At 36.7% G+C, this 14909-nt stretch overlaps 1 protein-coding gene across 1 annotated transcript in view; it reads right to left on the bottom strand.

The window, feature by feature from the left end:
• The window catches only part of LRRC69 (leucine rich repeat containing 69), a 110257-nt gene that overhangs the window by 45910 nt on the left and 49438 nt on the right, over window positions 1-14909 (bottom strand). The window contains exons 4-5 of the mRNA XM_032422030.1: window positions 13591-13786; window positions 10571-10642 (exon numbers count right to left, since the gene is read on the bottom strand). Of these exons, the coding sequence (XP_032277921.1) occupies window positions 10571-10642; window positions 13591-13786 (268 nt within the window). The remainder of the gene's footprint in view (window positions 1-10570; window positions 10643-13590; window positions 13787-14909) is intronic.

The raw sequence follows: 14909 nt of genomic DNA, 5'->3' as shown, positions 1-14909 counted from the left end.
AGGATAAATGAGGCAGAAGAGTGAATTAGTGATATAGAAGACCAAATGATGGAAAATAAAGAAGCTGAGAAAAAGAGAGAGAAACAACTACTGGATCACAAGGGGAGAATTTGAGAGATAGGTGATACCATAAAGTGAAACATTAGAATAATTGGGATATCAGAAGAAGAGGAAAGAGAGAGAGGAGCAGAAGGTATATTGGAACAAATTACAGCTGAGAACTTCCCTAATCTGGGGAAGGAAACGGGCATTCAAGTCCAGGAGGCACAGAGAACCTCCCTCAAAACCAATAAAAATAGGTCAACACTTTGACATAAAATAGTGAAGCCTGCAAATCTCAGAGACAAAGAGAAAATCCTGAAAGCAGCTCGGGACAAGAGGTCTGTAACCTACAAGGGTAGAAATATTAGACTGGCAGCAGACCTATTTGCAGAGACCTGGCAGGCCAGAAAGGACTAGCATGATATATTCAGGGTACTAAATAAGAACACAGTAATGAATAAACAGACAAGCATCCTGCTTTCATGGGAATTTATATTCCCTTGGACATAGAAGAATGGATCGTGGATAAAGACATACAATAAGCAGGTGAACAAATAAACATACATTTATAACAGTCCCATAAAGAAAATTTTAAGAATTGAGATAATAGAGTAATGAGATGGCTACTTTGGGTATCCAGGGAAAGCTTTCCTGAGAAGTTGATACCTGATCTGAGACCTATAACGATATAGAAGAACCAGGCATGCAGAGAGGAGGGAAGACTATTTCCTCAGGAAGGGAGGAAATAAGGAGACCATACATACCTCTTAACCAGAGAACCAGATCTAGTATCTATTTAACAGCAAGAGAATGGTTTGAGTGAGTCAAAGTTAGAGTACTTTGCTACTTCATATTCTGATACCTGCAGAAGAGTCCTAGAAACAAGCAGAAGTGATCATTAAAGAAAAGGAAATGCACTGGCTGTTGAAGAAGGTAACTGCGTTTTTTGGAATGAAGTCACTCAAGTTTTCTCACTCTCTTAATGAAATCTATCAAAAACTTCCAAATCCAGTAATGGAAAAAAAGGTAATTCAGACGAAATATCTCAATAAACATAAATATATCTCAGAAATCTTCAATGCATCAAAGAACAGAAAAAACCAACAAAAAAACCAAGACAGGATCTAGGAGCACATGGATATCCAAAGATTTGAGTCTCACATTTTTTCTCCTGAGAAAGAAGTCTCACACTTTTTCCCCTGAGACCAGAAAGAAATTTTCACCTAGGAATAAAGATAAATAAAAAAATATCCACCCCACACAGATAGCAGTCCAACTTTGACTATTCTGGGTGTCTCTTAAGCATTGAAACTAAAGTGAAACCATATTCTTATTTCCATTGTACTAAAGGGTGCCATTACATCACTGTCAAAATGGCAGAAGAAAATGAAAATGTCTCTAGGAAGTTACATCATCTGAGGCCTCAAGTTATTCTCAAAAATAGTTTTTCAAATACAATGTCCTGAATATAATCAAATATAACCAAGCATTATAGCATTATACAGTTATAATATCACTATGTTGTACACCTGCAATTAATATTGTGTGTCAACTACACTTCAATAAATACATGTGTTCAATATATATACATATATGTGTGCGCATTTATATACAGAGAGAGAGAGAATATTCATCTATATATATCACTAAGCACATAAAAAGAAAAGATGGTGCACTGGGTTGAATAGCATTTCTCTGGAGAACTCTGACTGATACAGGTAAATTAAACTGCACAAACAACAGACAACAGAAATCAACCCAAAAGTACTTCCCAATATGGAATTTATCAGACTCCAACATTAAAACAACTATACTTAACATGTTCCAGGAAATAAAAACCAAGCTTAAAATTTTCAGTAGATTACTGAAAAATATAAAAAGTAACATGGGGGCGCCTGGGTGACTCAGTTAGTTGGGCGTCTGCCTTCGGCTCAGGTCATGATCTCAGGGTCCTGGGATTGAGCCCCACATCGGGCTCCCTCCTCAGTGGGGAGTCTGCTTCTCCCTCTCCCTCTGCCGCTCTCCCTACTTGTGCTCTCTCACTCTCTCTGTCAAATAAATAAATAAAACCTTTAAAAAAAAAAAAGTAAGATGGTAGCACCACCTAGGTGGCTCAGTCAGTTGAGCATCCAACTCTTGATCTCAGCTCAGATCTTGACCTCAGGGTCATGAATTCAAGCCCCCCTTTAAAAAGAAAAAAAAGTAACATGGTAGATATGAAAAAGGACCAACCAAAAATTGTACCACTGAATAAAACTGAAAGAAATAACCTAATGGATGGGTTTAAAAATACATCAGACACAGCCAAAGAATAAATTATTCCATTGTAAAATATATCAGGAGGAAATATCTAGAATGAAGCAGAGAGAGACAAAAGGAGAGAAAACAGTGGGGGAGGGAAGGGTAAGACAAGAGATACAGTGAGAAGCTGTAACATATAGCAAATTAGAGTTGCAAAAGAAGGGGGAGGTAGAAGCAATACTGAAAAAGACAATGACTAAGAATTTTTCAAAAAACAATGAAAGACATTAATTTACATATCTAAGAAGCCCAATAAAATAAAATGAAGTTTACATCTAGACACATCATATTTGAAATGCAGAATATGAAAGACAATGAGGAAATGTTTAAAGTTGCCAGGAAAAGAAAAATAGGTTACCTAAGGAGGAGCAACAAACTATACTTCTCCCAGACCTCTCAACAGCAACAACAGAAGCTAGAAGACGATGGAACAAAGTTTTGAAAGTAGTGAAATATAATACTGTCAATTTAAAATTCTATACCCAGTAAAATTTATTCTTCAAAAATAAAGTTCAAAGAAAGATAGTTTAACTCAAACAAAAACTGTGAAACTGAACCACAGGTAGGCTCATTCTCAAAGAGAACTAAAAAAAATGTGATTTGAGCTGGAAACAAATATAGAATCCCAAAAGGAAGACTGGAGATATGGGAAGAAACGAATAACAACAAGAATGTGAAAACTGCAGATAAATCTAAATGAATACTATCTGTGTAAAATAATAATAAAACCTTTTAAAATAAAAAATTATATTTAAAATATAATTGTATTTAAAATGCAAAATTATAGTACACACAAAATATCTAAGGATGGAGGTGGACAAATAGAGTTAAAATGTCGTAGTTTTTACATTGTCTAAGAGGAGGGTGTAAGTATTAATTAATAATACACTTTCATAAAGCAAGTAGGATTTTTTTAATTTTAAGGTAGTAAATTAAAAGAATAACAAAACTGTATAAAAATGCCTTACAAAGATTCTTAAAAATGGAATCACAAAAATTTCCAATCATACCAAAAGAAGAGATGAGAGAAAAAGGAACACAGAGTTAGTGGAACAGATTACAAATATACAGGAAGATACTGAGCTAGCCCAAAATAAATCAGCAGCTACATTAAATTTAGATGAACTAAATGCTGCAATTTAAAGACAAAGGTTATCACACTGAACTTCTTAAAATGAAGAGTCATATGCTATTTATAAGAAATATATCCAAAACCTAAGGATATAGAAAGGTTGAAAGCAAAGAATTAAAATAGATGTATCCTGCAAACATGAATCAAAATAAATGTAGCTGATAAAGCCACATTAATATAAGAAAATTCAACTTTAAAGCAAAAAGCATACATAATTCAGAATACATAAGCATGAAGCCAAGACATCAAAATTTTAACAAGCACCAATGCCGATTCTTACACACTCTCAAATCTGTGTGATAAGGATATATTTTATAAGGATTAAGATCTGGAAAACACAGAGGAATAAATAGTAAATCTTTAAAACCAGGGTTTCTAAACCAAGACATTGACATTTTAGACCAGATAATACTTTGTTACAGGGGACCGTCCTGCACATGATAGAACATTTAGCAGGATCTCTAGCCTCTACCCCTATATGCTAACAGTACCACCACAATTCCTCAGTTGTGACAGCCAAAAATGTCTCCAGATACTGCCAAATGTCGCTGAAGGGCAAAATCTTCTCTGGTTGGAAATTACTGCCTTAGACCAACTTCTTCGTTACTCATTCTCACTAATCAGTGTTTTGATTTTTCTGGCAGAACAAAGCCGTTATGTTTGTTTGTTAGGTAAAGTCCATATCCACCCAATCCACCCATCCACCCATCTGTCCATTTAGCAAGTATTTATTGGGTGCCTAGTTTGCAAGACACACTGTTCTAGGAGTTGGGAATACATCAGTGAAAAAAGACAAAAATCCCTGCTTTCATAGAGCTTACATTTGGGGATAGGGGTGTGCGGTAGAAAAAACTCACCATCTAAATCAAAATCAATGCTTAAATAGGCTGCCTAAGAACTACATTACTGAATTTCAGTCCAAGTCTCTCTTTAAAATTTTTCTTATTTTTTATTAGGTTTACCCCTTGAAAAACACTGGCCCTCATTTTGAAATCATTTAAATTCAGCTTTTATCACACAGCAGAAAAAAACAATAGCCCTGACTCGACTCTATGAGCAAATACCCCTATGCTCCCTTTTCTCTCAACAAGTGAAGTGTGTGTTACTTAAATTTTGGAGTCTACATTTTGAAAATAAAAAGCATCCCCTTTGTCACCTCAATCACTCTTTAGCCACTTGGCTAGAACAATAAAACTTCCAAGAGTAACGAGCGACAGTTAAACACTGTTCACCACCCATCACACCATGTGGAACGGGGTACTCCGGAGCAGTTACAGTCAGTCATTCGGGACCAGCCCATCCCTAATTCTGAGAAGAGCACATAGAGAAGTAAAAAGGCAAAACTCAGATGATTTACTTTAGCTAAGCAGGGAATATCAGTTACACCTGTAACTTAACGGCGCCCTCAATTTTTGAGCTAGAGTTTTAACAAAACCCTCACTGCATCCAGGGTAATATTTTATGAATTTTCTCTATGCTTTTCATTTCAAAAAGTCTGTCTCGTGAAATTTTAGAATTCGAAGGGTGAAAGAAGCAATCACATATAATTCGACACTCTCCTCCCTGCCTCCCCCCATATAAGAAACAGCAGAAAACATGATCTCATTCTCGTAAAAGCAGTGACAGGCATGGCATTTAGTCAAGTTTTAGAACTCACTGATTCTCTATTAGCTAAGCTTACATCACTTACATAAAACCACAGAGGCCACAAGGGGTTTTCATTCGGCAAGCATTGGCTTGTATCCCATTTTTTTTTAAAGGTCACTGAATGTTGTTTTAAATATATATCTCCTAATAAACTGAGCCACTGAAGGCAGCACCGACAACCAAAGAAAATATACTATTTTCAAATTAAGGTCAAATTTTAGAGAGGATTTAATGAGCTTCAAGGATAGGGTACAGTTTTCCTTGATATTCAACAGAGACAGAAAATAAACTATAGATAGGGGAATAAGAACAACGGGGATCTCTAATTTTGCTGTTCAAGAGGCAGAAAAGCAAAGGGGATGAGGTAGACGAATGGAATTTCTCATGGGCTACTGAGCAAAGTGGATACTTCAAACCAAATCACTAGATGGTGGAGACGTTTGGAGATGTCCTTGAACACAGCTTCATGGCCACTTCCCTGCATATCAGTTTTAAACTTTTAGGCTACTTCCTAAACATCTTGCAACAGAGTTTCTGGACAGAAGTTTTGATACAAGACAAACATCACAATTTCATTTTCCCAGGCAATTCCTTTCCCACGATTGCACCACACTTTTGATCACTCAAGCACATTTTTGATCATGGACATTTTGAAATTTTATATAACCATTCTCCATGTGTTTGGTCAGTTTCACAGTACTATTTCTCTCCATCCAAAGCTAAATGGCCTCCCTATGTGTAGTGCACATATTTGTATGTACTTGCTCATATACAGAAATCATTCTATTGAAGGCAGGCGACCTCATTCGTAAATGATGAGAGTCATTCAAAAATAAAATGCCTTTCTTCACTTGGACTTTGAATTAAGCACAGAAAAGTAAAACAAAAGGCACTGGGAGCATCTGTGAAATATTTAGGCTTTATGGACTAGACAACTGTGAGGCTGAAGTGACACTAAGCCAGAGTCTGTGCCATGCTAGATGCAGGACAACAAAGATATGCTTAGACTGGCATGGATCAAAATCAATCAGCATCAGCTACAAATAGAGAAACCATTTTAAACTAAAGGTATTCAAGGGAAGAAAGGACATCAGGATAAGTAGTAGGCAACAATTTCAGTAAAGGGAGTTCAGTAACGAGGGATCCTATTTTCAGAGGAATCCAGTGTGACAATCAGAAAACAAGTGAGCAAGTGAGCCACAGGGCGAAAGGATGAGACAGAAATAAACAGAATCACTGGTGAAGATCCAGGGAAAGAAGGACCCCCTTCAGTGAATTTGTTTGTTGGTTCTGTTTTATTGCTTAACCAAGGTAGGCCAGAAGACTGTAAATGGGTCTGCAGAGGAAAATAACTTGGAACCTGTTCAGGCAAAAAGCACATGGAGAACAGAAAGCGTAGTAAAGTACTATAAGACTGTACCGTCCCCCCCACCCCCCCGTACACCTGCACCTACAGATCAGTGTTTATCCTGCTTTTGGCAAGTTAAAATCATTCAGGTGCTCTCATGTGTTTAAAAGCATGTGAAAGTGTCCTGCATTTGGGATGGATTCAGTGGCAGGTAGCTCAGACCAAACTTTAAAATAAAAAGAAAATAACATTTACTATCTACCATGGGCCAAGCACTAGTAAAAGCTTTATACATATAATCTCATTTAATCATTTATTCATTCTATATTTGCTGAACACCAACTGTTGTGTCAGACCCTTTCCCAACAATGTTATGATATAAGTGTTATTAATATCCCCAATTTCCATAGGGAAAAAAATGAAACATAAAGTGATTGAGTTATATGTTCAAGGTCACACAACTGGTAAATTGCTAACTTAGGCATATTTAATTTTTGTTTGGGAACAGTGGATTCAAATAGTCTCTTTGCCATTCAAATGATTTGTGTTTCTGGGAAAGTTACTTACATTTTTTCCTCCTGTGTTTCTCATACTGTGAAAGGGGAAAGTGTTTGTACTGTTCTCAATTTGATTTATGATGACTCTGAAGAATTCTTGAAGGAAAAAAGGGGGGGCACTGATAAAATGGAATAGGTGCTATAACTGTTATCCTTCCCATAAATAGTCCAAACATATTTTTCTCATGACAACACCACTGCATGGGGCTTTTTCTCCTTGTATTTTTTCTTATGAAAACACTATATGCCTACAGATCTTAGGCATATACAAATACTCAAGATTCTTAACTCTGACACAGAACCTCTTTATGGAGGCCACGGCTTCAAATGAATATTAATATCATGAATTTGAAACTGAAAGCAAACAGCAATTGTGGAAAACAAAGGGTTGGCTATGGTTTACATCTTTTAAAGCATATTTCCTCTATGTCTACCCTCAGCAAAGCACTTTCCCATAAGTTATCATATTTATATGTGTCCTTGTAAATATTTTACCTAGACCTGAGCCCCACTTCCAAATACAACCACCTAATGCAAATGGGAAACTTTTTAAAGACAAAACTTAGAGACTATTACAAGTTACATGATGACGGATTTGACCAAACTTTCCCCAAAATAAAGTTTAGTGTTTAAAGTCATATGCTAAAAATCTCTTCAGTGTTTAGATTGGCTGATAAATAAATGTTTAAGAAGTTGTGTCAATGGTATACATTCACCAAGTGCATCCACAGGGTGGTTGAAGAGGAGCAACATATAAAACTCAGCTTCCAACTTTACAGGCATTCCTTGTGTTCACATACCAAAATCCTGGTTTCTGTGTAAAGTATTTTCCAGAGCATACAGGTATTGTATTTGTTCAAGGAATGTTCCTTGAGTATCGTTTTAGTGAAGACACAGGAAAGTTCTCAGAACCCAAACTCCCTGTGAGATGAAAGAAAGGTCTCATTTATTTGTATAGCATAACAGAGACTGCCCCTGCCTGTCATTCCTAAGACAAAGAATTTGTTGCTCAGTATTTTTTTTTTTTTTTTTTTATCAGAGGCAGAGTTCTAATATGGGAAGAGCCCTGGCCTTGCAGCCGAAAATCTTGAGTGCAAATCCAAACTCTATCACTGCTCTACATTTCCGGCCCAGGGTGCTCCAGGTGTGGTCCCCAGACTTGCAGCATCAGTATCACCTGAGAACTTAACAGGAATGCAAATTCTCAAGCTCCCCAACCTACTGAATCAGAAACTCTACAGGTATGGGCCAGCCCTCTGCAATTCACAAGTCATCCAGGGATTCTGATGCCCTCTCAAGTCTAAGGGCAGCTGCTATTAAGTAAATTACTTCTCTGGAGCCTCAGTGCTAAACAGGAATAATAATACCAGATTGGTCTTCTTCAATGGGTTATTCAAAATCAAACTGTTATAAATATTTAATAACATGCAAAATTGCTTTGCAAATCTGCTAATTACTAAATAATTGCAAAGTACTGCTTTAGAAATATAACCTTTAGTGCCATTTCTCAATCTGAAAAGTACAGTCATGATAGTTCAGGCAGTTAGACTAATGGAGGATTCTGATCACAAGTGTTACAGAAATGTGAAGTTTTCTGTTAGGTCTGCTAATGTTTTATAGATATTTTGTTATAACCTTCACATCAAAGGCAAATGTCATGATGCCCCGTGGTGATCACCATTAAAACTTTTTCTCACTTTTGTCAGGTCAAATTTTTCTTCAAATGACTGCAATTTGAAAAATAACTGGGCTCTTGAGGGAAAGAGGAGCTGGAGAAAGATCGCTGCTTAAAAGATTTTTTTTAAAAATTTAAAAATAATTGTTTCGAGGGAACTAAAAAACTCAGTAGTTTACTTAGCTTACCATCTACCTGCAAGACAGACTTGAAAAGAATTACTCTCCTACGTGGTATAAACTCTAACGGTCCCACAGAAATGGTGGCACCGGAAGACTGCTTTGGAAAACCTGGAAGGCATCACAGGGCAGAGAGAGGTGAGCTAAGACTTGCAGGATGATAAGACCTGATCGCCTTTACCAGGTCAATATTAACAACATCCGATCATTAAACATTCAAAACTGTGTATTTTTGGAGGATAATCTGGCAATTCCTACACAGTGCATTTGTTGTGAGGAGCACCTGTTGTATGGAGATGCTGAATCACTATACTGCACACCTGAAATGAATGTTACGCTGTATGTTAACGAACTGGAATTTAAATAAAAACTTTTCAAAAGAAGTAAACATTACCATATGACTCAGCAATTCCACTTCTAGGTATATACCCCAAAGAAATGAAAACAGAAACTCAGAGACTGTTGTACAACCCATGTTCATAGTAGCATGATTCTCTATAGCCGAAAGGTGGAAGCAACCCAAGTGTCCACTGACAGAAGAATGGATAAACAAAGTGTAACAGATACGTACAACGGAGTATTATTCAGCCTTTAGGAAGGAGGGAAATTCTGACACAGGCTATAACATAGATGATCTTTGAAGACATTATGTTAAATGAAATGCGGTCACAAAAGGACAAATTATTGTACGTTTCTATGAGGTATATTGTACTTAAATGAGGTGCCCAGAGTTGTCAAATTTGTAGAGACAGAAAGTAGAACGGCGGCTGCAAGGGGTCGGGGGGGGGAAGGGAATGGGAAGATAGTGTTTAAGGGGAACAAAGTGTTAGTTGGAGAAGACAAAACACTTCTGGAGACAGTTGGCGATGGCTGTGCAGCACTGTGAATATCTACCTAGCGCTGTAGAGCTGCACACTTACAAATAGTGAAAATGGTAAATTTTATGTTACATATATTTTAACACAATTAAACTACATTTTTTTCTAAAACAGACTTTACACTCATTTTTCATATTTGAGTCGCCTTGAGTGCAAAAAATTTTTCTAAGGGTAAAAAGGACTGAAATTTCAGTTTGAAGTTGATCAATCAGCAAAAGTATTTAACAGATCAAAAACTATTTGTTGAATACCTTCTGGATTGATGAGCTTCTAATTATTACCCTGCATGTGGAACTACGCTTGCTCGGGCATAAAATGCAGTATGAAAAACTGCTATTTCTTTCTCAAAAGTCAAACATTGCCAAGACCAACCGTTCCTCAGTTTTTTGAAATACAGTAAAGTCAAAATTCATTCCCAAATGGAAAAAAGTGTATTTTTCATTGTTCATGGCTCAAAAACAACTAACAAAAGTGTCACCTTGGATTAATTACAAGGGATAAAAATGTATGCTCTGGAAAGCCTTTTCAAAAAGTCTGAGGTGACCAAAGCAGTATAAAATAAAAAACATTTAAAATATTTATGATAGCAATCAGAGTTCACTTAGTTCAAGCAATCTAAGCAGGCAGAGAACACATGGGAAGGAATGGGAGAGAACAGGTTTTGAAATTCTAGAACAAAGAAAATCTTTGAGTCATTTGTATAATACAAGGTTCCAATTACTACAAGGTTTTACAACTGCTCATATTTTTCTAATCTCAATAGCATAAACAAAGTTATATTTCATTTATAATAGAGGTAGACTCTACTTACTCCTGATGGAAATGTCTGAATAAAATTTCCAGCTATGTCTAGGATTCTTAGGTTTATAAGATCACAAAGTCCCTGTGTCAGAAAACAAGAGAAAGATTTTTAAAAATCTAACATGTAGAATCATAAATATTTCTTCCAACTTCAAACTTGATGGGATTGACCATCTTTCCTAATTACCTGATCAATGCTTCAGTACCTCCTAAGATCCCTATGTCCTTGGGTGCCAGATTCTCTGTGGTCTCCATTTCCTCTGACTACTCCAGGGCAACATAACATGGTGGCCAAAAGTTAGGCTATTTGTAGGTTCAGATCTGACGTCTGACACTATGTAACTATGGACAAATTTCTTAATCTCTTTGCACTTCAGTTTCCCCATTTGTAAAACGAAAATGGTAATGGAAGCCCTTACTTTGATATGGTTGATGAATGGATTAAATAAGTTACTAATCAGAAAGTGCTTACTGAAGGGCTTTATAGTGAGAACTTAATAGACATTACTAAAATTAAAATACAAAGAACTTTTGAGAAACAGAAAACAGATGTAAAAGGTCTATCAACAATTCCAAAGGCATTTATTTCACATCTACCTTTTGCTTAGTGCTGTGCTAACGCAATCCTTTCCTTATAAAAATAAAATAAAATCTGTTAATATCTCTATCTACATGCCCAGTGTGACTGAATGGGCATATACATTCACACCCATGTGCAGACATACACATAATTTATAATGTACCAGGGACTCCTGGGTGGCTCAGTCTGGTTAAGTATCCAACTCTTGATTTCGGCTCCGATCATGATCTCAGGATCCTGGGATCAAGATCCACATGGAGCCCGGTGTCAAGTTCCACGCTCAGCATGGGGTCTGCCTGAGATTCTCTCTCCCTCTCTCTCTCCCTCTGCCCCTCCCCACCTCATGCTCATGCTCTCTCTTCTAAGTAAATAAACAAAATCTTCTAAAAAATTAAAATATAGAAATAAATTTAAAAATTATTTAAAATATAATGTACCAGAAAATGATTCATAATTTGTTCATTATCATAACATGAGTATTTCCTATAATGCCTTACCATTTATAATGCAGACCAAAAAGAACAATGATAGACTGAATCATATTAAATGTACAAGGACATATGATCAAAGAATAGGCATTCTTTACATAATAATTCAGGACTGTACTTACTAGCATTTAAATTTTTTAAAGTCCAAACTCTTCCTGATTTAAAAAAAAAAAAAAATTGTAGGAAGAGTACTGTTCGAAGTACAGACTTTTAAGTCAGACAGACATGGATTTAAGCCCCTTTTCTGACCTTTGCAAACTGTGTTCAAGTCATATAACCTCTCGGTTCCTTATTTTAAATGGGTAGGGGCACTGGGTGGCTCAGTTGGTTAAATGTCTGCCTTTGGCTCAGGTCATGATCCCAGGGTCCTGGGACTGAGCCCTGCATCAGGCTCCCTGCTCAGCAGGGAGTCTGTTTTTCTCCCTCTCCCTCTGCCCCTCCCCCATGCTGTGCTCTCACTCGCTCTCCCTCTCTCTCAAGTAAACAAAATCTGTAAAAAATAAAATAAAATAAAATGGGTAAATAAGAAGAGCAACATCACAGAGTTGTTATGAACACTAAATAATATAATGCTTCATGACAATGATCGTGGTACTACTGTTACTGTTTTTCCCTCAAATAAATGTATTACACCTTTAATAGATTTAGTTTGTAATTTTGAGAACTGTTCTTACTCATTTACAGAAATTAGGATTTTTTAAGGAATTGAAGAATAAAATTTTTGAAATATTTTTACAGCCTACAACTTGCTATATTTTCACATATCACATTACAGTGTGCACAGAATTTTTATTTATTTATTTTTATTTTATAAGATTTTCTTTATTTATTCATGAGAGGCAGCGAGAGCGAGAGGGAGGGGCAGAGGCAGAGGGAGAAGCAGGCTCCCCGCTGAGCAGGGAGCTGGATGTGGGGCTCAATCCCAGCACCCTGGGATCATGACCTGAGCTGAAGGCAGACCCTTAACCAACTGAGCCACCCAGGCTCCCAGAATTTTTAAAGGGAATAGCCTCTTGAGAGAAAAATGAAACAGCAGGAATTGATCTACGTTTTGTATTCCTCAATTTACTGCATGACATGCATTCCCTCCTATCAAATTAACTTTAATTTGCATAGGGAAGGAAGGTAAACCCAGTGACAAGTTCCTAGCAGGAAACAGTACTCTCAAACTGGGAAATTTGAGGAGAGTTTAATAAAGCCACCATTTATAAAAGTTTGGCAAGGTTCCCACAACATTCCCAAAAGCTGGCAATAGCAGGGAGTTCTTTACTGCCATGGGCCTTAGGAACCAAGGGGAGGTAGTAATGGTCCATATGAGGATCACCTAATATTCCTTATGGTCTGCCATGCATGCAACTTACAACATCCTATCAGGAATGGTACCAAGGGAATACCATCTGGTACTCAATCTCCTCCTGCCCTTTCACGTCCTATTAGCCAGAGGACAAAGGAGCTTACTGATGCCCATGCAGGTCAGTTTTCCAGGCACAGAACATGTTGGAAAAAGATGGAGAGTAGATATGTAGGAAAAATGGAAGACATATAGCACATATTCCAAAACCAAAATGTACTTACAATTTATGCCATACATAGGTTGCCAGATAAAATACAAGAGGTTCCCTTAAATTTACATTTCAAACAACAATTTTTTTTTTAGTATAAGTATGTCCCATGCAATATTTGGAACACATATATACTAAAAAATTATTCCTTCCTTATCTGAAATTCAAGTTTAAGTGAGCATCCTGTATCCTTATTTACTAAATCTGGCATCCCTAGCTATGTGGAATAATCCAAGTTACAACCCTCTTTTGTGATAGGGCTTTGGGAACTGACTATGCCTAATTGGAGGGAAAGCAAATGATGGCTTGTACTCAGATGTCCAAACCTATTCCATAACCACTCCCCATTGTGTCATAATGAGTTCTTCCCCAAGAAAATTTGGTTCCATGTTTTCCTTACCTCTGGCAAAACTTCAATGTTGTTCCTGACCAGAAGAAGCTTCCGGAGTTTCTTCAAAAACTTAATCTCTTCAGGTATGCAAATGAGCTGATTGTAGTTAAGTTGAAGTTCAGAAAGATTCTTAAGAAAACAAAGTTCTTTAGGAATGCTGGCTAGCTGGTTATGATTTATACTCAAATATATAAGACTTTTTAATCTAAAAAATAAAGCATATGAATGAAATTCATGAGAATAAGAAAGCCCATTGTACTTTTCAGAAGCCATGTGTCAATTCATTTTTTTGTAGCTCATCTGAGCCTTACTTTAGTCATGGGTTCACAACTACTACAAATACTTTGAGCATAAAAAAATCTTTACTATAATTTAACTTTTAAAGATATTTTATAATCAGATAGCTTATGTTAAAAGAATTTTAGGTAGGGGCGCCTGGGTGGCTCAGTCGTTAAGCATCTGCCTTCGGCTCAGGTCGTGATCCCAGTGTCCTGGGATCGAGCCCTGCATCGGTCTCCCTGCTCTGGGGGAAGCCTGCTTCTCCCTCTCCCTCTCCCCCGCTGCTTGTGTTCCCTCTCTCGCTGTGTCTCTCTCTCTCAAATAAATAAATAAAATTTAAAAAAAAAGAATTTTAGGTAATCAAAACCTCAATTTAAGAGAGAGAAAACTCTATTTTCACTTTTTGTATGTATACACTGGCTATAATAAAAAAGAAGCCAGAAGACAAAGGAGGACATAGACATGCACAAATATACATATACATATATACATGGATATAAATGGATAGAGGTATAGATATAGGTTAAATATCCTGCACCAAACAGATGTGAGAACTACTTAGTTGCTACGGAAGATACAAAGATGAATCAGCCACAAATTCTGCCCTTATGGATATCATGGTCTAGAAGGAGATATTAGAGCCATAAAATGAAGATAGGAAATGCCATCAGACAGGGAGAAAGGGATTAAGGAAATTTGAGTTTCTAGTTGCAGGTATAGTAGTAAGGTATATCATAAGCATTTTGGAAGAATAAACATTTGAACTTGGCTTTGAATAACAGAACTTGTAAAACCAGGGCAACAGAGGCAACATAGTAAGCTGAGAAAAATATTAATATTTTGAATAAAGAAGCGAAAGAAATTAGTAATGTTCAGCATCAACTACGTACCTGTGCATTAAACTATATCATCAGCACAACCCTAAGGCTGGAATTATTACCCTTAATTTAGAAATGAGGAAAATAAAGGATGAGAGGCAGTAAACAACCAGCCCAAATTACCCATCTAGTAGATAACACTGTCAAGATTCAAATGCAGATGTGTCTGTT

Source organism: Phoca vitulina, unplaced genomic scaffold (assembly GCF_004348235.1).
Source record: "Phoca vitulina isolate PV1807 unplaced genomic scaffold, GSC_HSeal_1.0 scaffold25, whole genome shotgun sequence".
NCBI classification, from domain to species: Eukaryota; Metazoa; Chordata; class Mammalia; order Carnivora; family Phocidae; genus Phoca; species Phoca vitulina.
This window is presented reverse-complemented; position numbering and strand designations above follow the sequence as displayed.